The sequence below is a fragment of the Oryzias melastigma genome, linkage group LG15 (genome assembly GCF_002922805.2).
Source record: "Oryzias melastigma strain HK-1 linkage group LG15, ASM292280v2, whole genome shotgun sequence".
In the NCBI taxonomy this organism is placed as follows: Eukaryota; Metazoa; Chordata; class Actinopteri; order Beloniformes; family Adrianichthyidae; genus Oryzias; species Oryzias melastigma.
In genome coordinates this window covers 28,816,445-28,843,167 of record NC_050526.1, presented here as the reverse complement: position 1 = coordinate 28,843,167, position 26,723 = coordinate 28,816,445, and the positions used below count along the sequence as shown (strand labels likewise).

The following is a 26,723-nucleotide window of genomic DNA, read 5'->3' as shown; positions in this document are numbered from 1 at the left end:
TTTAAAAGAGTATAAAACAAAAAATCTTTAACTGACAAGAGTGATTTTAAGCAAGTTTAAGAGATATTAATGAAATAATTTGATCTTTTAAATGAAAACACAAGTTAAATCCTTAAATTATTAAAGATAATGAATAATTAATTAATTAATTATTATTAATTAATTAATTATTAAGATTTAAGAAAAAAAGTAGGACAAATTTAACTGTAATTTGACATATAAGAAGAGGTTTATAAACTGTGAAGTAAAGCTGCAGAGCTGCTTGTTTACCATCAGCTTATTACAGTAAAGGGGCTGACTGTATTTCTGCAGAGTTTTTATCATGTTCATCAGTTTGACTAAGCATGAGGTGGTAACCACAAAGGCACCAGACATGCTGATGAGCCATAGCTGAAATATTCACTGTCATGGAAAATCCCAGATAGCAAATCGTCCTCGTTTTGGAATCCGCCTTCATCCTGAAAACAAATGTCTGGATTTTACTGTGGATCCGGGAGTTCAATAAGATCATGGCGTCTTCAAGGGAAAATACTTCTTTACTGCTAAGTTTTTGTTCTTTCCTGTCACCAACAACAGCTTACAACAAATTATTAGTTTCATTTCCATTTGTTTTCAAAAATTGTTTTCGTCCCCATGTTCTCACAGAGTGTTTGTCTTCGATGCTCACCAGTCCGTTTAAACCAGCATCTCTGTCCCTCCCCAGGACGACCGCCACTTTTCTGCCCAGGGGTGTGTCTTCTGGGATGCTCACGGAGGTATCTGAAGTGATGTCAAACTCTGGACTGTTGTCGTTTTCATCCAGGATGGTGATGGACACCTGTCAAGAACATTATTGGGATCCATCCCAGGTGACCAACCATAAACAAAGACTCAAATATAGAAAACCAAACAAAAAAAACACAAAATACAGATTTTTTTAAAACAGAGATCAGAACATTTCATGTTGCTGCAGAAATGATCCAGTCTTACCTTCTACAGATCCAGTGTAAAATGCAATGAGCAAAAGAGGAATGTCATTTAGTTTCTACAATAGAATAAACAACACAAACAGTCTCACATACAAAAATGACCAAAAATGGAAGATAAAAACAAGAGTTCAAGTGACGTACCACATTGGAGTCCTTTTTCGGCCCTCCGTCATCAGCGACAACCGTCAGGGTGTAGAAGTCGCCCTTTTCTCTGTCCAGCAGACCCGTCACTGTGATGCGGCCCTGAAACAGCCACGTTTTTAAAAAGAACAGAAAGCAAAGCTCAGAAACATTTTTATTTTATGGAACATCAGCTCTTTGATGTTCTGCAGCCTCAAATTTCAGATAAAGAGGTGTTGTTAAATCCCAGCCGGGCTAATGGATCCTACATTAACACACAAAGTGGGTCTTTGAAGAACAGAAGGATTCATGTGACGTTCCCTCACTTACCGTGACGCTGTCGATCTTGAAGAGCGCCAGAGCTGCAGGTGAGGTGTCAGGGTCAAAGCGGTAGGTCAGCTGGTTGAGGTTGTCTGCAGATTGGGCCCGCACCTGGATGACCTCCGTCCCCGTGGCAATGTTCTCCCGGACCGAGGCCTCGTAGCCGCCGGATAAAAAGGCGACGGCCTCGTCCAGCTCGTTCAGTAAAGTGACATACACCGTGCAGAAGCTCTGATGGAACGGGGGGGCCTGGTCTGTGGCTGAGACGTTCATCATGTAGGTGGTCTTGGTCTCATAGTCTAAGTAGTCCACAGTCGTAACCAGACCAGTGCTCACATCCACCTCAAACTTGCGGTCAGAGCCAGATATGAGGCGGTAGGCGACGGCTCCTCCATCACCTGAACACATGGGTGTAGGTGGAAAAGATAATTGAATAAAAAAACAAAGCTGAACAGATTTAGTGACTGGAACTTCCTCAACTGCGTTTTATTTAACGCGCCTGTCAGCACTGTTTGGTTCACCATGTGGTTTATTTCTGTTTCAGGCCTGCTCTGATGTTGTGGAAAAGGCCCGTCAAAGCACGACGTGCGTCACTTGGTTGCTAAACAACCCTTTAATCATCACGGGAAGTGAATGGAGGAAGTTCGAAGTGTGGAAAAGCAGCAATTTAAAAACCAGATACTGAGGACATTTTTGCAAACAAAAAAAAAAAAAACAAGGTAAGAAAGAGGAAGAAATGTAAAACACGTTTGTAAATGGAACAGCACCCACTAGTGTCAGAGTGTGGTATGTGCAGGAGCAGTGGAGAACGTGAGAGTAAGCACACACTCACCAGTGTCGGGGTCTGTGGCGCGCACCACAATCACAGAAGTGCCGATGCCAGCAGTCTCCCTCAGGCCCAGACGGTTGTACTGCTGCTGCGTGAAAACTGGAAACTCGTCATTGGCGTCATCAACGTAGATGATCACCTGCAGGAAAACACATTTTTGGCTTTACAGTGATAAATTTAGCCTTTAGGTCAGGGGTCGGCAACCTTTAACAGTGAAAGAGCCATTTGAGCAGTCCTAAATGTATTGTTTTGTATTTACATGCTCGATATATTTTTGACCAAGTCGTATTACCCGATGTCCAACCAAGAATCTAAGTTTTTTTTAAACACTTGCCAACATGTATTTTATTTTACAACTGGGTTTGTGTTTATTTGTATATGTTTATTTGCTTTGTTATAACAAAAGCAATAAAAATATTGTTGGTAAAAAATAAAAAAAAAAGACCCATTTGGGCTCGTTTTCGACTGATCAAAACCTACAGGGAGCCGCATTGTCTTACTTTACCTTCTTTTTTTAATAACAAATATGAATTATGTCTATTTTTTGGCACAAATGGAAGCAAAAATAATATTTGTTCCCCTCTTTGTCCTCAGTAGTCTTATACTGCTGGGTTTTATTTTGGGGTTGGACCTTGGCAGTCTTAGTTTGCAGGCTTTGTTTATTTGTTTTCTTTAGGTAGTTTTGGTTAGGCAGCCATTATGCTGGAGTCAAATTCAACTGGTTCTGTTTCTTCTCACCCTCACAGAGCTCCTCATGCTCCCCTCATCGCTGTTGTAGGCCTCCACCTCCAGAACATGGGAGCTGCTGGTTTCTCTGTCAAGAGCCTTCTGTCCTCTGGTCACTAGTCCGCTCTGTCTGTCTATGCTGAACAGGTTGTTGCTGTTTCCTGCATTCATGCGTCCACAGCAGCAAACAGAGACAAGGAGAGAATGAAGCTGCTGTTCTGGAACACATCTTTATTTTAATGCCATGAACAGAAGACACCAGCTGTGCAGCTGAGAGCTCCGTCAGAAAAATATCAATAAAAATGTGCAGAGTGATTCATGAAAACATGAGGGTAAAGCTGAGCATATAAACCACAAATCTTGTTATCTGAGAATTTCAAACAGGTTCAATGTGTAGCTTCTTAACATTAAACTTACTGCAAAAAATGCTCATTCTTGTATATTTTTTGTGCTAAATCATCATCATAGAGACCAGAATCTTACACAAGACATTCACTTTTGAGAAATACAAAGAGTCTAACTTCTCCCTTCAAATAAAACCGACCACAAACAACTAAAGTCCTTCTCCTTTCTCAAAATGCATATCTTTGTGGTAAAATTCTGTCAAACATAAATGGGATAGAAGGACAACTCCACTTACCAGAGAGGATTCTGTACAAAACTCGGCCGTTTTCTCCCTGGTCTGCATCAGTGGCTTGTACCTGTCCAGTAAAATAAAAGCTTTTATTTAAAACTTAAACAAATGTCAAATTAGCCAATAATGCACAGAGAAATCTCAAAGACAGGGATTTACTTTTGCCAACAATTTACCAACGCACCATATTTGTAGTCTTGCTGAAAAACACAGGGAAACCAGTCCCTCCCTTCTACTCCAAACAAACTGTTTATCCGATGGCATCGTCAAACAACATCAGATGCTCAGAAAGAGTGTGTGTGTGTGTGTGTGTTGCACCAATGGGGATGTGAGGGGCTGTAAACCAGAGTCAAAGGAATGATGGGAAATTAGGTCAGGCTCACTCTGTGCCAAGAGTCCCACCCACAACTCAGAGGCAAATTTCTAATGAACTACTGTCGCTCTGCAGAAACTATATCCAAGAAAACAACACAGTTTTTTTTTTTGTTGTTGTTTATGGCTAAAAACGGCATAAAAGACAACCGTGAACACTTTGTAAACAGATCCAAAGAGGATTGATAATGTACTAAATAGATGACTGTGACTTATACACAGCCAAAATTAACCAATTCATTTCAGTGCAACAGCTTTTAAGAAATTTTGTGATTGGGTTTCCCAAAAACCAAACAGTAATTTACATTCAGTGTTGCATAATTATCATATGTATTAATACTAACATGATTACATTTATGAAGCGCAATAATATCATATTTCCTGAAGATCCACAGAGTCTTAGGATTTTCCAGCGATCCCAAAAAATGAATGAAACTAGCACAAAAAGTCCAGTGACGGTTGATTTGAGTTATTTTATTTGTGTTTTTAATTGTTGCTTAAAAAAATTAACAAAACAAGTGGTTGTCAAACTGTTTAAAAAAAAAAACATTAATAAATGGCCTTTTCATCGCAATTTGGCACCCCTTCCAGCAGATGGCGCCCTAGGCAGCCGCCTAAGTCACGTATGTCCAGGGTCGGCCCTGCTAATGCTTCATTTCTTAATCCAATTCAGTACTACTTGACCAAAATTCTGCTTTTATCCACTTCGAACCATTGAGTCACGTGATCTTCTCAATCAACAGAAACAAATAAAGATGTTTATTTTGTATGAATCCTGAAGGATTCTGGGGTTTTAACACAAACACATCCGTTGTCTTGTTTACTTCACATTCACTGGTACTCAGTGTCTTGTTGCCACAACAACCTCTTACAGTTGGCTGTGCAAACTCCTCTCTTTACGGGCCTGCAGCCAGAAGCACCAGAAAGTTCCTTTGACAGAGCAGTTCCCCTGCTCTCCTCCTAAAGCACAGCCTGCTGGACTTTTCCATTCAAGGTTTTTGGGTCCAAAACGACTATAGAGGCTGGTTGGATGTTGCATGGTACTAGTCTGCAGAATGAAGCTTCACCAGACTCTTGACTTCTCAGGTATGCACCAGAAATGCTCTCTCAAAGTTTGTGTCCTCCTAATTTTGCTCCCTCCCTCCATAAAGAGAGGCCCACCTTCACTCATTAGCTTTATAAAGGGATGTGGAGAGGAGAAAGGGGAGGGGGAGATGGGAGGAGAAAGACGCTGGGGGGTCAGCTTGGTGAGTGATGAATAGGACGCTGCACAGTGGAACAAACCACTCAGGCCATAAACGGGGGTGCGTAAAGAGCAAGGCTCTGTTAGAGCGCCAGATGTGTTGTGATGGAGTGGCGCTTGCATGAGGAGGATTGACGTTAAACCTCAGGGTGAAAACATTCTGCAGCCTTTGAGTCCTGTGCATACAAGAAGATCAGAGGTTTAACTTTGGCAGCCCTTTTCCCCACATCCCCCCCTCTTTTCCCCTCTCCCTCCCCTCTGGTTCATCCTTCCTTTCTGGGAACACAGAAGTTTAAGGGGGAAAAACAAGTGAGTGGATCCACGGCGCAGGTCTGACCTCCATACTGGAACTTTAGCAGCGTGTTGTTTTAGAGTCTTCGGGGTGGGTGTGAGTATGTCACAGTATACACAACTGCAGTACAACTGCTGAAGGAAACATTAATCCTGCATAAAATGTTAGATTTGAACAGTTTAGAGCAGTGTTAGTAGTTGAGCACAGTTTAAAGCTTGCCAGAATTTGAAAGCATTTTTTTTTGTATTCGTTAGACCTGCTTTGGATGAAAACTCCTGAATATCTGAAAACAGGTTTTGTGCTTAAAGACGATGGGAGGTTTGCTGCTGTTCTGTGGTTGAGCAGAAGCTCTAGAGATGACAGCACTGAGAACCAGGCTGCACAAATGCCACATGTGTGTCACATCATCAAGTCATTCTTTGTAAAAAAAAAAAAGAAAAAAAAGAATAATAAATGAAAGAAAAAAATCACATTTAGATTAACTTAGTCAGTGAAAATGGTGACATTTCTGGACAAATCAAAGATCAAACTCGATATTTATAAATCCTGAAGTAGAAGCCGTGGTGTTAAAGCTGTTGCAAGTGTCATGTTTAAAAAGAGTAACACAGATGAGGAGGAAGGAGAGTGGAAGTAGCCCAAACCAAAGTTGAAGAACAGCATGTCTAATCCTGAATATGAGCAGGATACTGTAGGGGTGGGAGAGACTGAAAGCTTGCATTTTGCATGACAATGTGTGTGTGTGTGTGCGTGCACATGGAAGCGCTGACTAATGAACTGACTCTCTAACGAGCCGTCCTGTTCTGGCCTTTTCACTGCTTTCCTGGCATTTGGTCTTAAAAATAATTTCACGTCCCAATGTGCTTCCCTTAAACCGATAAGCCATGCTTTGTCTCCGCTGAATTAAGGATGATGACATTTACAAATGTTACCATGCTGAAGATGGCGGCGTACAGAATAAAAGAGGGGGGGTGGAGGTGGATAATTGGAGCGTGGGGAGGAGGAGGTGGGTGCCTTGCATTTTACAAGGGCCGTTTTAATAAACCCAATTTGTTTCACATTGAAGAAAGCCTGTCAAGCATTGAACGTTTTGTAGTTTTTGATTTAATAGCTTTATAATTGTTGCAAATGCCAAACATTTAGCCCATCTGTGCATGCATGCATGCGTGAATTCCCGTATGCAGCTTTTTTTGTGAGTGAGTGTTTATCATAAACCCTTAGGTGTACAATCCTAATAGAGCAAATGCATGGAAATAAGAACCTAAATCAACCTCAGTTCAGTGAGGCTTGGGATGTCAGAATAAGAGCTTTGGGTGTCAAAATAAAAGCTTAAGATCCATTCTTTAAAGCTTCCAAACCAGACAGAAACAGGAACATTGTCTTCAAAATATCCTGAGCTGAAACTATAAATGTGTTGTTTTCTCTGTTTAGGGCTGAACATCATGAACACCAGCGACTTTGGATCTAATTTCACCTTTCTGACAGAAAACATCACTCAGACCAGCCTGACAACAACCATCACATCTAAACTCCCGCGTTCTCCATCTCTGCCCTCTGATCGCCACGATCCAGAATTCACCATCATGGTGGTGCTGGGCCTGTCGCTGCTGCTCGCAGGAATAGCGGCGTGCCTGGCAGTGCGGCGGCGCTCTGAACAGGAGGAGGACTACGAGGCGAGCTGTGCCCCAGGGGAGCGCTTAACTCGTGGAAGAAACTTGTCCACTGAGCCGCAGCTGAAGGTGTGGAGGAGACTGGGCTCATATCGACGTTCCTACAACATGTCTTTCAGGCGGCCGCCTCATCGCAGGCCGCAACCTGCTGATAGGACACACCCCCTGCAGCCTCCAGTATCACAGGCAGAGACCCAGCTTACTGCCCCCTGTCTGTTTGACTACGTCACTGAAATTTGACTCAAAAACAGACTGAAGACTACGGTTGTTGCACTGTACATTCTAAGGTTTTTACTGCCTATAAACAGTGATGAGGTTGTGAAAAATGACTTTCTACTGTTTGCTTTAACCTCATTTGAATTGAATTGCCTAAAAAGTTCTTGAACATAACAAAAATCAGCATGTTTTGGGATCTGATCATTTCACTCTGCACAATTGGTGTCCAAACTAATGTTTTTTTTAAAGGTTTTTATTGAAATAAAAAAACTACTTGAAGAATAAATGGATTACTTTCATGGTTATGTCAAAGAACAAAAGTGATGCTTGAAATTGTGTTCTCAATTTTTGGCAAAAACCTACAATAATATTATTTCTCCTCTAATCTGCCACACAGACGTAAAGCAAGAAAGGGTTCCTGATTCCATAAACAAATCAATCAGTATATCAGGTGTTCTTACTTGAAGGATGCTGGTTCCTTGGGGGACAGTTTCCAGGATGCTGGTCTCGTAGCTGTTTTGCAGAAAAATTGGTCTATTGTCGTTGACGTCCAGAACCTCAACAAATACCGTTGCAGTTCCTGTTCTCCTGCTGCCTGCCGGACCGTTGTCTGTGTGGACATTTACAAACCCATCAGACATAAAGATTACGACCACTGGAACAACAGAGATATCACAATGTTTTACTACAAGATTAAAGACCCACTCTGATAAAAATTGTGTTTTTAAGATGTTATTGCGGCTTTTTTTGTGATATATGAAGAAAATTAGGCTTAAAATTGCATTTCTGGGAATTTCTTTCTCATTGGGAATCAGAAACAGACGAAAAATACACTGGGCGGGCCAAAAGCTCCCCACTCTGAGCTCTCAGCAATGAGGAGAGGAAGGGAATGGGGTTGCTCGGCACCTACAATCACACCCACAACTAAGAGGTGAATTTCTAATGAACTCCTGCCGCTCTGCAGAAACTATGTTGACACATTTTTTTTTAAATTCGCTAAAAACTGCACAATCAGAATTGAAAAACACCACTGGGACTGCTTTGAAAATAGAGGATTGGAGTGAGACTTTAAATACTCTGCAGATGTGGCAGAGGATCTGGGTTCTCTAATAGGCAGTACAATTAGGAAATGATCAGTGGTGTTGTCAAATATTCAGTGCTGAATGATCGAGGAATAGCCTGAGAGGGTTTCCGTGCAGCAAACCTGCACTCTCCATGAGTCTTCCCTGCCTCTGATGTGTGCTTATATTGCTAAATACCTCCAGCATGTTCATACAAATGCACCTCTACAGACTGTTGGTGTAAAAAACAACAACAAGCTAAAGGGTTTCATACTGGATGATGTGTAAAAAAATTTAATATATATATATATATATATATATATATATATATATATATATATATATATATATATATATATATATTTAAATGTCAGGTCATTTTTGTCCTCTTTAAAATAATGCTTCTGCTCTTTTGCATTTTGTTCCATCATGTCTGCCTCCTGCTCCTCTTTCTGGCTCCTTCAGCCGATAAGCTGCCCTGAATCAGTGCTCACCAAAACAGGAAAACCTCTGAGTTTTTGTTCTTTTATTCCAAACAAGAACAAGAACAGATTACGCAACAGTCAGAAATCTCTTTAACTAAAAGAGCAGCGCTTTTCTCCACAGGATCTGACACAAATCCAACAGAAGATAAACTTGTTTACAAGATGTTAATACAATGAGGTAATAAAAAGGCTTAATCATCAGAAAAAGACAAACTCATGACCCACCAATGGCTTCAACTACCAGACTGTATGCTGCCTGGGCCTCTCTGTCCAGACTGACCACCGTCCGAACCACACCGTCTCTGAAGCCCACGCTGAATTTACCATCCTGGTTTCCACCTACAAAAGTATGGAGCAACAGAATTGAATTCCAGTGCAAATGAAACACATTTATCTGTCCACATTCAGAGCAGAAACGTGCAAACTTTCATGCAAGGAAGCCTTTTTAAAAACATGAATTTGCACAGGACTGATGGATGGAAACACACACAGCAGTTGCCTTTACAGACACAAAACACTTCCCACTGTGACGTCTGACCTGTAATGAAGTAGCTAAGCTCGGCGTTGAGACCCGTATCGTTGTCAGAGCAGCTGAGGAGTGTAACAACGAAATCTCTAGGGATGTTCTCCTTCAGGGAAACATTGTACACGCGCGGATTGAAGGTGGGCGTCTCATCATTTACATCCAGAACTGACACACGGACACAAACACAGAGACAGAAACACATGAGGACACATGGATAGATGCACGTGAGGACAAAAAAGGCAGCAGGGTGACACTGAGGATACAGTCTTTTCTAGAGAGAGGTCTAGAGCAGCTTTCACTCTGTTTACTCTTTGGTCTCTAAATCAGCTTTATGACAGTTTGAAAAGTTCTCCTACTACATCATATGATGACCTTCCAAGTGACTTTGTAACAGACAAACCCAAACAGACACCTAACACAAAGAAACTCATCAAGAATCAAACTCTCACCTAGGACAGTGAGGGTGGAAGTAGAAGTACGAGGGAACTTCCCTGCATCATACGCGATGATCCTCAAATAGTACTGTTGAATTTGCTCACGATCCAGGACCGCCGTGGAGGTGAGCACGCCACTGGACGTGTTCAGGAAGAAATCAAGGCGAGGCATTCCCATCTGCAGAGCCATCGTAATCTCACCATTCTTCCCCTCATCCGGGTCCTCCACCCTGACCTGCAACAGTTTCAAAGGGTTTTTGTGTCACTTTAAATTGATTAAATACAAGATTATTGCTTAGTCTTGAGTACTTTAGAAAGTTTTGTAAATACATGCATCCACCTTCTGTTTGTTATAGTTACATCAAAGAAGCAGCAGGAACTAAAATCAAATAAAAAGTTTATTTCTCATTTAAATTCAAGTCTTTTTTTACCCTAAAGAAGGAAGTCCCAATGGGTAGTCCTTCGGATAATTCAGCAACAAATGGCAAGTTGACAAATGTTGGGTCATTGTCGTTGAGATCCAGCAGGTTGACAAACACTGTTGTGCTTGCAGATGCTCGCAGTGGAGGTGAACCACCTACAGAGGGCGCCAGAGAGCGTGTAAAGACAGCACAAGTCTACACTTAAATGAAACTAGAAGTTTGACAACTCAGAAAGAAGTCCAAAAACTTCCTCCTGGCAGTGACAGAAGGAGCAGACTCACGGTCCACAGCTGAAATGATGATGTTCCTCATAAGAACCGAGTCTCTGACGTTCGTGCTCTCCCTGTCCAGAGTGACCCCGCTGGTGCGGATCTTCCCTGTTCGGTTGTCGATAGTGTAGAAAGGATTTTCTGGACTAATGCTGTAAACAACGGTTCCATTTTCACCGTTATCGAGGTCCAGTGCTGTAACCTGGAAGAAAACAAATACAACTTTTTAATATTTAAGAAAATACACCAAATTCTCTACTTGACAAATTCAAATTGTGGGTACGGGAGAGATTTATGACAGAAAACAGCAAGAAAAAAGGGAAGTGTGGAGTGCAGAGCCTGTGATAGTAGTGATAATGAGAACAACTGCCTCCATTCCCGGAGCATCTTCACACACTGCCTCTTCTAAATGCGTGAACTCATCAATCAGCTCAAAGAAAAATGGTAGCTGGCTTTTTTTGACAGTAAGCAGTGACGGGTGATGAATGTGTGATGCCGCCAGCCCAGCTCAAACACTTTCTGCTTTTTAAAGAGCCGCTTAATTATTCAGAATGCTGACTAAAATGGCTGGAAACTGTTATTTGGTCATTAGATGAACAAAGACTTTGCAGGTGTTTAATTATTAAAAAGAGATGTTGGAGAAGCTTCAGCTGTATTGATTAGCAAACTCCACACAGGCTGGCTAGCCTAAGTTGTGGAGTAGAATCTGTTTGGGTCAGCTCATCAGTGTTTTTCTACTGAACCCGTCTATTGAACAGCAGTTGCTGCAGAGTGGCAGAAAGGCCAACGGTGGCTGAGCCGAACGGACCATTCCAGCGCTGGACACAAGCAGCCAAATTCATCGGCTCAGTGGACACCTCCAGAGGGACTCAGCAGGTGGCTCCTTGTCACCATGGAAACATGGCGAGATCAAGTCTACATTGGGGCCAATTACAGAAACTGTAAGGCTGGGTGGTCAGACTCATTGAAAAATGGTCAGTGGGGGCCACAGTGTCTGTCCACCCAGCATCAGACTTGCATACAGTTTGTATTGCATCACTGCACGCTCCATGAACAAAGTCAGCTGAGCAGGAATAAGAGGGAAATGCTGCAACGTCCTGGTGGAAAAGGCCTTGCAGTTTTTATCATTTCCTCTTGCCCACCGCGGTTTTCATTTTACTCTCTTATTCGGCAATATTCTCAATCCTCTTTCTGCCCAGCAGCTGCAGAAAATTAAAAATGTATATGACCGCAAGCTACATTTTAATTAACAATTTAGAATACCTTAATTACACTTGGTGACACCTCTTTAATTAATGGACAATCATGGATTAATTACCAACAATACTTTGCCAAAAACATTAGCAGGTCGCAGGAGTTTGGGGTAATTATGAAGTTTCCAGAGACTGTACAGAACTGTGCAAAACAGATGAGTCATCAAATTTACTTTCATCTTTAGGGTGACAAGACACAATAATAAATGCATTGTTTTTTATTTTGTGTTTATTTTCCACAGTATCTAATATTTAAGCAGGGGAGTTCTCTCATCTTTCATGTCATCATGCAGAACACAGTCATGAATGTGCTCTTAATTATTTTTGTATTTAATGCAGACTTTTATTGCAAAAAAAACTGTGAGATATGCTTTTCAAAATTCTACTAATGACAAATTTTTAAAGAACACTACAATTAAAATGTGTTTTTGGTGTTTTTAACATGTTTTGTCACATTTTTTCTCATAAGGGATAACATTTATAAAGAAAATTAAGCTTAAAGCTATATCTTTTTTTTTAATTGTTGTTAATCAGGAGCAGACAGAAGAATGCCAGTTGAAAAAGATCATATTTGTAATGCAGAAAATACGCTAGGTGGGCCACAAGCTCTTTGCTCATCTCCATCAAATAGATCTATGAACGTCTTTGTTTCCTTGTACAGCTGGATAGCTCCTATGTTGCTTGCCATGTCTGTCAAACTGCTAACGTTAGCTTGGGGGTGTGAGGGGCTGTAAGCTAGCAGGAGACTACATTAATAGAGAACTCTTGATTATAAATGACAGGATTCAGGTGCTGGGTTTATCTGCACAGACGGCTCCGCTGTTTTGAAAACAGATCAGTGGATGATCAGAGTGAAGTTTTAGGGTAACCTTTAATCAATGCCTTTCCTTACTGATCACATAGCAAAATACATCCATCCATCCATCCATTTTCTTGACCGCTTCATCCCTTTTGGGGTCGCGGGGGTGCCGGAGCCTATCCCGGCTACTGATGGGCGAAGGCGGGGTACACCCTGGACAGGTCGCCAGTCTGTCGCAGGGCCTCAATCACACACACATTCACTCTCACATTCACACCTAGGGGCAATTTAGAGTCACCAATGAACCTATGAAGCATGTTTTTGGACGGTGGGAGGAAGCCGGAGTCCCCGGTGAAAACCCACGCATGCACGGGGAGAACATGCAAACTCCACACAGAAAGGTCCCAGCCGGGATTTGAACCGGGGCCTTCTCGCTGTGAGGCGAGAGCGCTAACCACTTGCGCCACCGTGCAGCCCTAGCAAAATACAATCATTTTCATTTTTTTCTTCAGCATGACTATTTTAGTTCCATTATCAGTTCAGAAAAGTTTATCCGTTGAAATGAGGACGACTTACAGAGATAACGTCAGTGTTTATGGGACTCATCTCCACCACGTTGGCATTGTACGGCTCATCCAGCCACATGGGAGCGTTGTCATTGATGTCGAGGATGGTGATGTTCACCTAAATGAAGAAAACGTGTATTAAAATAACAATATTTTTAATGGATGTTTATATAAGTGCCTTTTATCTATCATCGTAATAACTTGGGTCTTGTTGAGGAATGGAAGTAAAATGCACCCATGTAATGTTACCAGCATCTCCTTAACTTCCATCAAACCAAAACAGGAAATGAGTGACACCAATGAACAAGAAACAGAGAAATAATAAATCCTTGTGTACGTCAATTTTTAAACAGATGTTAATATAAATGGGTTGGACTGTAGTGTGTTGTGGTTAGCACATGTTCTCCTGGTGCACACGAGGGTTTGCTCCAGTCTCCGCCCAGTCCAAAAACATGCTTCAAAGGTTCATTGATGATTCTAAATTGTCCCGAAGTATGAATGTGAGTGTGGTCGTGTAACCCTGCGACAGACTGGAGGTTTGTTCTGGGTGTGCTGTGCTCTGCCTTTGCTCAAAAGCAGCTGGGATAGGCTCCAGCAACCCAGTGACTTTGAAAGGGATTCAGAGGGTGGATTGATGGATGTTTATGTAAACTTGTTACCGTGGCAATGCCGGTCTTCTGTTGTGGACCAACTCCTCCATCCACAGCTCTGACAATCAAGATGTACTCTGACTTCTGCTCTCGGTCCAGCAGGGCCGTGGTGGTGATTTCTCCTATAACACGGGTGATGTACGATAAAGATGTGCAAAGAAAGTGGGAAACCAGAGCTTTCTAAACGTGTTAATATGGTTCAAGATCAATTTCACTGGTGGAAGTGGTCTCAGACTGAATCGACTATCTTAAAAATGTAAAGTCACACATTTGTTCACATCAACAATCCTACCTGAACGTGAATTCAGACGGAACTGAGAGGAACCCTCCAGGGAGTAGATGAGCGAGGCCTGGCCAAACTCCCGCGAAGCATCTAAATCAGTGGCATTCACAACCAGCACTGTTGCTCCTGTAAGGAAGTTGGGAGGGGGGAGCAAATGAGACATAAAGAGAGGAAAGTTACAACCCACTGAGGAAGTGAGAAGACTTATAAAAAAAAAAAAGAGACAAGCTTCAGAGACAAACTGGCAAAGCTAATGTCTTCACCGCCCCCAACCGCAGCAGCACTGATGGCACGGCAGCAAGTGGGTTTATGGATTAGTGGATTATCAGGTTGTTTGGCAGAGCCCATACTTGGAGAAGAGCTGATCAATAGCCTCACTGGCAAGGGGATGAGATGCTAGCCAAAGCTGCAGGGCTCGCCCTGAGCTCTGTCTTGCAGAGTCTTACGCCTCCAGCTCAGGGCTCAGCCAACTACTTTAGACACAGCCCCCCAAACCTCGGCCTTCAGCCAAGCCGCTCTGCTGTAAATGTTCTTTTAGCTAAAAAGGAAAAAAAAAGAAATGAAGCAAATATCTGCTAAAACTCAGAGAACAGGCCGGTCAAACATCCCCATTCCCTGCAGCAACTTCAAATACATCTATTGTCTAAGAAGAAAAAGCCACGCATTTTCTTTAACCATTTTAATTTTTTAAAAAACATTTAGGGGCAGGATAAATGAGAAACGCTAGACAGAAGAGGCAGATTCATGTGCAGAATAGAGAAGAAAGGGTGACTGTTCCAGTAGTGTCATACTGCATTGCTCAAATGATCTTTTTTACACTAGAAGTATACTGTAGCCTCCTGTATGCAGTGACTCACCAGCAATAATGTTCTCAGGGATTTTGATGATGTAAGACTGCCTGCTGAACTCAGGGGGGTTGTCATTTTCATCCTGGAGGAGGTATACAGATCAACAGCAGCTCAAGTCCATGAGACACACAATGACAAAACACTCATTTGCTTAAGAAGAGGAAGAAGAAGAGCTAAAAATGAGGAAGAAGCCGTCACTGCACATTAGAGCTGACGTTACCAGAAAAAGAAGTTAAGAGACGGAGATGCTAAGATGTCTTTAATGGAAAAAAGTCCTGTAAGTTTTTGTTTTGAGGTGTCTAAAAAAAATCAAAAGTTGATATGTTTTGTAGTTTTCAGGTTAACCCTTTAACCCCCGAGGCTTAAACATAAAATCTTTAACATACTATAACTTTTCAACTGTTAACACCATCAATGTAATTCCAGTAGATTGTGAAGGAGAAAAGCGGCTTTTCTCCTTCACAATCTACTGGAATTACATTGATGGTGTTACAGTAAATCAAAGAACATAAACACTGGAGATCTGGCGTTAAAGGGTTAGAGCACTTTTTCGCTTCCCTTAAAACACATTCAGCCTTTTAATTCCAGCCCCCCACTGGCGAATAAGGGCGTGTTTGAAACCAGCACATCCAGTTGTGTGGCTGCTCACAAAGCAGATCCCCACTGCGAGCGCTGCTGAGACGTGTTAACACTCCACCACAGCGGCTGCTATCGTTTCTGTTTGGGACGGGCATTACACTGGCGCGGAGCATTGTGTGAGGGAGATGCTGCCAGCTCCTGATAAACCCCTGTGGTGGGAGTCACGACATCGTGGAGGACCCGGAGATGGAGCCGCGGGAACGGAGCGGGAATTCGGAATTCTTCCCATTTATCCCAGTTGGATTTAGCATTGTTTCACACAATACATCTCCCTCTGGAAGGACGGGTATAGATGTTCTTACAGCTCCTGCATACGAAAGCGCATTCATTCATTCTTCACTGTCATTTGTTCTTTTATGAATAAAGGACTACATCTAAAATGGAATGTTTTGGGGAATCAGACAAACTGAATTAGTCTTTCTGATATTTTAGAACAGTTGTAGTTTTTCCATAAAGGTCAACAGGATTGTTTTTACGTTTATTGCTAACTGCCTTGGGTAAATAAAACTCACAATCCATGATTTTAAAAATATGATTTAAAAATGTGATTTAGTCTTAAATGGCATTCAAAACAAACAAATGCTCTTACAGTGTGAATACAATACTATGATTTTTAGATGATACTTTTCTTCTTGCTTTTTTAAAAATATTTTTAATAGAATTAGTTTCATGCTTATTTTTTATAAAATATTTTACTTATTTTTGTCAATTGTCATAAAACTCTTCATGTAAGCTCATTGAACACATTTTCCAGAATCCTTAGATTCTTGTTTTTTTTCTTTTTTTTTTTTACAATTATTACATAAAGGAGAAGCAGAATTTACCAAAAAACATTTAAACATTTTGTCAAAGTCCACAACTGTAAGAGAATACATTTATTACTTATTTGTTACTTCGCTTTCCTGTTTAAAAATATGTTTCCCAGATATTTTTTTAATTATAATGTTAGTCCATCCATCCATTTTCTTGACCGCTTCATCCCGTTCGGGGTTGCGGGGGTGCCGGAGCCTATCCCGGCCACTGATGGGCGAAGGCGGGGTACACCCCGGACAGGTCGCCAGTCTGTCGCAGGGCCTCAATCACACACTCAGTCACACCCACAGTCATACCTAGGGGCAATTTAGAGTCACCAATGAACCTATGAAGCATGTTTTTGGATGGTGGGAGGAAGCCGGAGTCCCCGGTGAAAACCCACGCATGCACGGGGAGAACATGCAAACTCCACACAGAAAGGTCCCAGCCGGGAGTCGAACCGGGGCCTTCTCGCTGTGAGGCGAGAGCGCTAACCACTTGCGCCACCGTGCAGCCCTGCATAATGTTAGTTTCTTTTATATTTAGTACTTAGGCCACTTGGTAACTCTTTTGTTTTAGCTATTCCTTTGGACATACATTTTTGTACTGCTTTGGTTTCAAATTAAATTATTATTTTTTTAATAATCATAAGTTCTGAACTTTGAGTTACTTTGATTGAAAAAAATGAAAAAGAAAAAGAAGTTAAAAGCATTTAATTCTAAGGTATGTTTATTTAGTAATAAAAAAGGGACAAGAGGTTAAGACGGAACAAGATCTTAACGTCATCGGGGCTCATGGGAAAATAGACGGAACAGGACACTATCTCATTTTATTGAGTTAAGACAGAACTTTTAGGATCTATGTTTACATTTTCTGCGTTCTGAAACATATCTGATTCTCTGTGAATGAATCTAACGATGCTTGAACTTTTTCCATACTGGAAATGAGATTTATAGCGGTCAAAGTGGCAATAAGCAAAAAGAGATCAATTTTTTTTAAGTTCTGAGGCTGTGAACTTGAACACAACATTTGAGATCAAATTTGGTTTTCTTTTGGATCTCCATTAGGAAACAATTACATTTTTTTTTAACAATTTGTTCTTAATAAAAAGGGGCCCAAAATTATAGAGCTTTAGTGGAAAGCACAAAAATGGGAAACAGATTTTATTTTTGCGGTCAGCAACAACAAAAGGTCTACATGGCATAAGTTGACCAACAGAGGAAATGCAAAATTGTGAAACTTTTTTTCTATATTTTAAAATCATGGATTATTTCATATTAGAGAAAATAGCATAAACTCAATAAAGATAAATGAAAAATGAAAGAGAAATGAAAGAATAAGAACAGTATTCTGTAAGTACAGTCACCCCAACATGATTAACATCTCTGGAAAGTTTGACTGAAAATAACTTTTCATTCAACCAGCAAGTTTTTATAGATTTAACTTTTCTGGATGGTAATATGACAAAATAGACATGGCATCAATAAATAAATCAATAAATTTGAACTGAAAATAACGACTAACATTTTTCAGACTTATGGATCTCTTCTGGGTGGACTGTTCTTATCATTAGATCCCCCTGTGTGTGAGTCAGCTGAGGTTGAATCCTTCACCCTCCGTGTTGCTGTTACTCACCAACACCTCCACAGTGACAGACACAGTGCTGTTCAGAGCCGGGTTCCCCCCATCTTTGGCCATCACTGTGAGGTAGATCATCCCGTTGGGAACCTTCTCGTAGTCGAGTGGCCTGATCACACTGATCACTGATGGGGGTTAGGACAGAGGTGCGTTTAGGACAGGTCAACTTCAGAAGTTTCTAAGCTTTTGCAAAGAAACAAACAAACAATGCTGCAAGAATATAAAGATGATCTATTTGTGATGTTGTTTGGATGCTTATTACAGTAAAGCCAGCTGTTTTTGCTCGTGTTTTAAACTAAAATTTAGTTGCAGTGATTTTTATTTTCAGTTTAAATGAAGTAATTTATGTAAAGTCAGAATATTTTATCAGAATTTTACATTTTCTGTTAACCAATGAGACAGGATGAAGATCATTGACAGAGTTTAAAATGAAACACTATTGTCTTTAATGTTCCTAACCTCACTGACGGCTGTGAGCTGGGGAACGTAAACACATGGTCACTAAAATATGCTGTGATCAGACACATTTGACCTTGAAAAAAGTGTGGATTAAGGGAAGTTTTATGGGTTTTGGTTGGGTATCTTAAATCTCAGAATAAAATTTTGATTGACTAAATAAAATTCTCATTGAAATTTAGGTCAACGAGATGAATATAATCATCTGCCTAAATCAGATGCGTTTGTGATTGGTGGATCTTCTGACTGTGAATTCAAACTTCATTCAGTCAGAACCTTAAACTGTGTGTCTGCTCTGCATGTGACTTAGAAACTAAACACTGTAGTTATCAGATTTACTTCTATTTACTTAAAGGAGACGGTTAGTTTTTTCTGTTACAGTAAATTAACATTTATGTGTACTGTAAAAAATACTCTGCCAAAAATGTAATGTTCTATGTCAGAATTCCCACCCTAACCCCTAACTACTAAAAAACTATATAGTGCAGGACTATGTAGTGCTCTGGACTTTAAAGGCAGTTTGGACACAATGCTAACTACTTTTCTTTCGTTTTTCTAAGTCCACGATATGACTTCATCGATTTCACAAAGTCAAAATCGAATCAATAAAAGCATTTCATGACGTTTATTTATGACTCTAATGGTGAAAATGCGGACGGTTTATTCAAAAATTCAATTTAAACACTTTTTTTGTTCGAAATCTTTTAACCGCAATGCATTGTGGTCTATATTTGCTAATCTAGTGAGCATCAATGCACGCTAGTTCTTCACAAAGATTTCTGGGAAACTTTTAGTGGACTCAATTTTGGAATTAGTAGATTGGGACACCACTAGAAAATGGCGAACACACTATACAGTGATTAAGGGAGAACCTGGACATAGCTATGGTTTATCTGCTCTCCCTTTCTCTCCCTGGTGTCTGCACTCTGCTCTCTTGCTAATGACTTGACTCACTTCACCTGTGCCTCCCCTTTCTTAAGCTGCTCTCTGTCTGCCACTGGGTGCTAGAGAGTAAAGAACCATTTGCATTTCCTTGTTCCTCCAGCTGGGTTGTTTGGTTTAGGAAAACCCTGTTTTGTTCTTTGCCCGTCCATGTCATTTTCTGTCAGTGTGTCCTGACATCTGCTTATTTTTCTGGTTTAGGACTTCTCTTTTCCTGGATTCAAGTTGGAGGCCCTCCCCAGTTGAGTGTGGACCACCTGTATCCTCCTACTTTGAACATCAGTATCAAGTATCTCGTGCCTTGTTCTAGCCTTTAGCCTGATAGCTATCAGCTCCTCTCTGTTGCCTCTACTGGTCATGAGAATCCAGAGGTCTCCTCAGCTTCCCACTCGTTTCTTTTTGGAGCCCATAAAAGTCTCTCTCTGAGTCTGTGTCATTTTGGGGTTCTGCCATGGCCTTTACAGAAAATGCTCACAATAATTCCATTTACACTTGTTTTAAAGCTTTAGCCCCAACTGCGAGTGAAAAACTGTATGGAAAACGGTGAACCCATAGAGACAAAATGTTCATGCACTTTTTATTTTTTATTTTTATTTTTTCAACAGGCATGCTGCAAGCAACAAGTTGCAGTGAACACTGATACAACACATAAAGGTGAGGTATGATTTTTTAAATGTTTTGCCCACACCCCCCAAAAAATCCTGTGCACTGCACAATAATCTCGTTAGAGCTGTTCACGCTCCTTATCTGCAGCTTGACTGTTAGAATTAGAAAACAAAAATAGACAATAAGAGCATAGTTTGTGTGGACATCCACTTGTGTATTACATACAGCATTTATGCATGGTCAGTAAGGAGCCAGTACTCATACCTCACTAACAATAGTGTGGAGTAAGGATCCTGACGACAGCCTCATAAGTGTGCGTAACTTCCATTAGCCTTACAAATACTTCATGATACACATACCACACGCACAACAATGGTACGTTCCATTTTCACGGCGTTACTTGAGGTGGCCATGTGAGCTACTGCAAGACACACTTGTGCTCAAAATAAGCTAAGCTTAAGGCTTTTCTGTAGTTTCTAGTTCCTCCCTGTTTGTTTTTATGTGACTCTCAGCAAAGGGAGAAGAAAAGAGAAAAAACTCAGATTAAGACTTTAAAGAAGAAATGAAAGCTGTGAGGCAGATGATTAAACAAGACTCTGGGCTTTTTCTGTTGTTTCAGAAAACGGTGTAGAAGCATAAGTACCATCATTTAGCAGAGAATAACCCCCCTTCATGTGTGTGTGTGGAGGCTGAGCACCCATGAAATAGTACTTCTTAGAACTATTTTTTGTCCCCCCAACATTTAGGGGGTCTTGGAGCAGGAAGGACTGATACGTTTGTCTGTTTGATCCATGAATGGCAAATAAGGGTTAGGATAATAGCCTTATATACCAGGGGTTTCATACTCCAACCTGCCGTTGAAGATCCCTATTTGCAAAATAACATCTGATCCAGGTAATCATCAGCGAATAATGCAGAGTTTTTGGAAAACAAGATGGAGGCCTTGAGTTTGACACCCCTGTTCCATGTTTTTTATAATCGCACATTATTTTTTCTTTCTAGTGAATACTTTTGTTGGAAATTGATTTATTTCGTTTCCATTCTACTGTAGAGTTTTGTTGATTGAGTTTGAAAAATGTGTTTCAAAAGTGAAACTAGCTTGGAGCTTGATAGGTTAGCTGAGCTGGAGAACGAACAGAGACCAGCAAGCATCCAAACTCTGCAGTCATCAATCAAGAGACGCCGTTGTACCTGCGTAACCTTCCACCATGACGATGCTGAAGTAGCTGGGGAAGGCTGATGCTGAGGTGATTGTGTACGTCAACAGGTTGTTGGGGGGCGAGTCTTCATCCGTCGCCTGTTGGGGACAGATCAAGTTTTAAGGGAAAAGGAACTTTAACAGCTTTAATGTCTACATAAACACAGTATAGATATGCATGTCTGAGCATGTGCAGGCAGCCAGGAAGCTGTCAGTCAGATGCTATTGCAGAGATTAAAGCAGATTCTTGCTATTAGTGGTGCAGGCGTCAATACTGGATGAACACCAACTGAGCCCAGACAAGCCAAGCAGGCAGAGGACAGATGAAACCATCCTATGCGGGGCTAATCCACAGCATCAACAACAATGATGACACCCCCTCATTATTTTCAAGTTGGCAGGAACAAGACGAGTCCTCCGGCTGTGAGGAGAGCCTTCTGGGCCTCGCTGGCATCGTTAAAGGCTGGACAGGTTGTCAGAAACAGTCACTTGTATCTCCCCACAACAGGCACATCTCTGCTCTTAGATTTAATGCCAAAACGTTGAGTAAGCAATACTTCTCTTCCCCCACAACTTACAACGCAGTCGCCTCTCCTTGCAGAGTCTGTGTCAAATTTCAGCAAATAGTTTCTCAGAAGACAGTTGTTCCTTCATCAAAGTAGCAGAAGTCAAACAGATGAGATGCACAGAAAAATGTGAGGAGAAGAAAGGAAAAAGAATGGTTCAGTTCTTAGAAAGCATGACTGCTGCAGTGGGAGAAAGGAGCCTCTGGGCAAGAAGCAAACTGCAGCAAACGCCTCTGTGAACAAACCTCCTCCATCAGCCCGGATCCCCGTTTTCCCACAGAAGAACCTGCTCGGCTCTGAGTCAAGAACAGAAGTTTACACAAAACTCTGCATCTGGCTTCCACCCTTCCTCTTGGGGGGATATTGATATCAGCAGGTGAGCTAAGAATAATCAAACACAGGTAGCCAAGCGGTGACTCCAGTCTCCAGTCCTCGCTGGTGTGCTCTGTGGTGAAGTAAACCTCAAGGGACGTCATTTTTCTCTTCCGCTCGCAATCAACTCAAACACTGAACCGTCGGGTACCGACGCTGCTGTGCACCTCTGCCATGTGTGGCAGTGACTGATGGCAAACGTAGGCGTACTTCATTTTTGGTTCTTGAAAACTGACCCCCCCCCGGCGCAACTTTAAATGGGGAAAAAAGAAACAGAGGAAAAAAAGGGAAAAAATCCTGACAATTTATTTAAATAAGAAATAATTTTCATGTAAATCTAAATTATAGTAAATATTAAATTACACATTTTAACATCACTACCATAAACCAGTCAAGTTTTTAGTTGTCATTGCAGAACCACAGACGGCCTCTGCTGCTCCGCCTCGACCTTCATCTCATCCCTCTTCATCACCAGAGTTGAGTCTGTGAAACCCTCCTTTTTAACATTTTTATTTATTTATTTATTTATTTTCATCCCATTATACCACTTTGAGACACTAAAGCCCGCTTTTGGGAAAACAGACTTGTTCCACATCACCAAACCATGAATTTCTGTAGTTTTATCTCTGGTATGGATGCTTTTTAGGCTGTCAGTAAATTCTTGTTTTAATGAAGGAATGATGAACAGACCAAAGAGCACTACTTACATTTCATTAAACCAGTGAAAAGGACATATGAAGTCCTTTCCATCTTTTTTCAAAATAAATATTTTATTTTTTTGACCAGCGAGAATGAAAATACTAATTTAATCAGGCTGTTACTGTTATTATATATTTGTTGACCATAAGATAAACTCAAAGTAAAAATAAGACATTAGAATGGACTATTCTGTCTTTGTCCTTTATGAGTGAATTTATTATGAAAAAATCAGCTGGGTGATGCAAAAACGTGTTTGTCTGCAGGTCTGTGCGTTATTGTGAATATTTGTTCTCATTTCAACCTAATTCTGAAAAGAAAAAAAAAAGGATTCAGAGTAATTTGCAGGCTGAGATAAAGTGAAAGTCATCCTTATTAGAGATTAAAGATTAATAGGAATTTTTGGAGACTGTTTCAACATATCTTCAATAATTTGAGAAAAGCTGACTTTAATAGATGATAAACTTTAATAGAACGAGATTACAACTGGCGTTTAAAGACAGAAAAATAAGCAGCAAACAAAAAAATTGTTTGCTTACTAAAGGAAATATAATATAATATAGACTTTGGCTTAAACAAAATCATTTTTCTTAAAAAAGGACAACAAATAGAAATTCAAAAATATTTGGTTATTAAATGACCTCCTGCTCTCACCCTGATTCTGGCCACTGACTGGACCGTCTGCTGGTTCTCACTCAGCGAACCCACGTAGGCCTCCTTCTGAAAGAGCGGCGCGTTATCGTTAATGTCCAGCACGTTGACACGGATCCTTCCCGCCGTCTCCTCCCCGCCGCCGTCTGTCGCCAGCACGGTCAGTGTGAAACGACGCATCAACTCATAGTCAAGAGGAGCCTGCAGGATGACCAGGCCTGTGACAGAGTCCAGTGAAAACCTGCCAGACAAACACAACCGCTCAGCATGCAACAAAACACACATACTACTCAGTCATCACTATGATGTCAACGCGTCACAAACATTAACAACTTTTGATGTGAACAAAGATTCTTTGCTTTTTTTAATATTTAGAAATTGATGAAAAGAAGAAGATCAGAGTTTTGGTGAGAAAAAGTTCTGAAGAAACATTAAAGTATTTTTTCTGCAAATGCATAATTGAAAACCTCAAACGGAGTAATAACAGAATTAAAAAGCATGAAGCCACACTTGATGTGTTCTTTGATTCATGGCAGATAACACAAAGAGGATGGGAGTTTCCTTGGCTGGAAACTGTATTAATCTGCAGATGTTAAAAGAATCTCAGCTGAGCAAGACTGCAGCTAGATAGGACATGGATGTGTGTCTTTCTGGAAATAATCATGTGATCTTACTGGTCTGGATCATCAGTGAAGGAGTACCGAACTACCCCGAACGAACCCATGTCTCCATCTGTAGCCTGGACAGGAAAAACAAAAAGAATTGATGTCAAATGTCAAAGATTCCTCGAGATAAAAACCTTGGTATTCAGGTCTGAAAAGTTTGATGTCATGAATTCAGAGGAGAAATCTCCTAAGATGACACCCTCCATACAGTAAATCCTGCTTCCTTGTTTGATTGTTTCTCCTCTGCATACATTTGTGGCTGCATGCGATCATGCAGCATAACTGCGTTTTGCTCTGTTTCTTAAATTTCTCACCCCAACAGCTGTCTGTGACTGCATGATAAAACATGAAAGCCATGCCTCACTCTCTGGAGGTGTTGATTGGATTAAGCCTGATGGGAGATGCGATCCATTTTCCTCGCCCACATGACCCACCACTGCCTTAACAGCAGCGACAACTGCTGTCATACGCTTCGCAGATAAAAGGAGTGTCAGAAAAGAACATGTAAAGAGCAACACTTTCAGGAATTCTCCACTTTATAAAATCACACATTAACACAATCTGTCTTTACGCGCACGCCTGTATGCACGTGCACATAAATCGTGCGCTGATGGATTGCAGCTGGAGAGGCTGTTGTAATAGAGTTTCACTTCAGTGGCTCCGCAGTCTCTTGAAGGGCCAAACTGGAGCATGTCTGCAGTCCCCTCTGTCAGGCGGCCGCCGTGATTCAGTGATGCCCTGATACCGACCTTACTTTATGAGCGTCTGTAGAAAAGTGAAGGGGTTTGTGCATCTATGCATTTAGTCTCAACCTGAAACAAGAGCCTTCCATTTCTTTTTGTGCTGAAAAATGTGTTTGATAACAATGCCTCAAAAAGTATAACTTTTGCTTTTTTCATATAATATTTATCCTTTTGTCTTAAAGTTTCACCCAAAGCGTCCCTCCCTTCATGCACTTTTCAGCCAATCTCCTGTCATTTTTCTATAAAGACTTGAGATGAGTGAGTTGAATGAGGTCACACTGCAAACTATGTAATCCTTGCACTGACTCAAACTTTGTTTTTAGACATTTTAGATGTTTTATTTAGCAGGTTTGAAGTTGTTTGAACTTCTCTTTGCTCTACAGCAGGGGTCCCTAAACTACGGCCCGCAGACTGAATCCGGCCCTCCTCCACATTTGGCCCGACCCCCCAAACACTATCAGAGACGCATCATTTTTTTTTATTTTTTTATTTTTTTCCTCAATCTCACTGATCAAGACTTCTTATTCCACCCTTCTGCAGTCTGAACTATGACAAGAGAGCATAGACTATTTATTAGTTTCATTTTTTAAATATTTTAGCTTTTTTTTTCTGTGAAGATTACAGAAATATATTATATAAAATTTGTCTATGTGTGGCTTTCTGGAAAACCTTAAATGTATACGTTTAAGATGTGATTGCTACACTTTTTGCTAGCCTACAAACCGACCCCGGCTCCCCATCAGAGAACAAAATAGTTTGGGGACCCCGTCTCTACAGCCCTTCTCTACTTTTTTCTCTAAATCAGCACAATGGACATTTTTATTCGTCTCTTTAGAGCTAGAATCTAGAAATAAGAAAATTATTATTAAAATTACTCCAAATCCCTTTGCTGCAAACTTGTGACGATAAAAAAAGTTTATTTCAGACTATAAAAACAAAAAAATCACTGTAATTTTTGGCTCAATTTTATGGATGTTATTTTTAAGTTCAATAAATGTTGACAATTAAAAAAAAAAGTAGATTTATGTTGAAAAAATAAGTACTCGTTTTAGATTTTTACGAGGATTTATAAAGACGGGCCAACTTTTACAATAATTCTCATTTACTTCTCATTTTTCTCTTAAATGAATCATTTCCACTTTTTAGTCTTCTTTTGTCCCTGTAATCACAATGAGCTACAATCAGGTTTGTAAAAACTCAAAAGATACTAACTATTTTCTTAAAACTATCAAAAATACTTATTGCATTAAATACATATAGCATTTAGATTGAAGTAAAATATATATTTTTTAGCTTATTTTCCCTTTTAGAATGATTGTGTGTCTTGTTTCTGGATTTTGATTTTTATTATGCTTGCTGAACTGACAGATCATTTCATGATTTCTAGTGATTGTCCTCTTTAGATTAGAGCTCATTTCTATCTTTAATTATTCCTCTTTTTGCTTTGTGCTTCAGCGTCTCGGCGTCTGTCTGCTTTCTAACACCGCTCTTCCACCTTCACCGTCATTACCTGCTCCTCTCTAAACATTGCAGTCCTCTCTGCATCACAGCTCTGCTTCAAACTACACTGCCCCCCCTCCTCCGCCCTCATATCTCTGTTAGCACATCCTTGCCCCTAAATGCTCCCCCCCACTGCTCTCAGGTGAATGACAGCCCCATAAGTGCTGCAATGATAGCAGCAGGGGTGTCAGCATGACAGATACGGAGGCCGTGCCAAAGTCAGGTTCAGCCTGGTGGCTAACGCTACGCCTATGAGGGGGGGAAGAACCCCCCCC

The 26,723-nt window shown here is 40.8% G+C and overlaps 1 protein-coding gene and 1 long non-coding RNA gene across 3 annotated transcripts in view; one reads left to right on the top strand and one right to left on the bottom strand.

The window, feature by feature from the left end:
* The window catches only part of cdh23 (cadherin-related 23), a 168,380-nt gene that overhangs the window by 32,266 nt on the left and 109,391 nt on the right, over positions 1-26,723 (bottom strand). For both annotated transcript variants that reach the window (XM_024298075.2, XM_024298076.2), the window contains exons 14-34: positions 24,215-24,279; positions 23,544-23,781; positions 21,249-21,354; positions 18,051-18,178; positions 14,994-15,066; positions 14,146-14,262; positions 13,863-13,975; positions 13,214-13,321; positions 10,598-10,787; positions 10,326-10,471; positions 9,910-10,129; positions 9,473-9,625; positions 9,160-9,273; positions 7,850-7,998; positions 3,605-3,665; positions 2,977-3,125; positions 2,242-2,377; positions 1,419-1,807; positions 1,110-1,211; positions 970-972; positions 668-817 (exon numbers count right to left, since the gene is read on the bottom strand). In XM_024298075.2, the coding sequence (XP_024153843.1) occupies positions 668-817; positions 970-972; positions 1,110-1,211; positions 1,419-1,807; positions 2,242-2,377; positions 2,977-3,125; positions 3,605-3,665; positions 7,850-7,998; positions 9,160-9,273; positions 9,473-9,625; positions 9,910-10,129; positions 10,326-10,471; positions 10,598-10,787; positions 13,214-13,321; positions 13,863-13,975; positions 14,146-14,262; positions 14,994-15,066; positions 18,051-18,178; positions 21,249-21,354; positions 23,544-23,781; positions 24,215-24,279 (2,910 nt within the window). The remainder of the gene's footprint in view (positions 1-667; positions 818-969; positions 973-1,109; positions 1,212-1,418; positions 1,808-2,241; positions 2,378-2,976; positions 3,126-3,604; positions 3,666-7,849; positions 7,999-9,159; positions 9,274-9,472; positions 9,626-9,909; positions 10,130-10,325; positions 10,472-10,597; positions 10,788-13,213; positions 13,322-13,862; positions 13,976-14,145; positions 14,263-14,993; positions 15,067-18,050; positions 18,179-21,248; positions 21,355-23,543; positions 23,782-24,214; positions 24,280-26,723) is intronic.
* Positions 710-2,127, top strand: LOC112162288. Its single transcript, XR_002922041.2, has 2 exons — positions 710-848; positions 1,954-2,127. It is a non-coding gene; the product is annotated as an uncharacterized LOC112162288 (long non-coding RNA).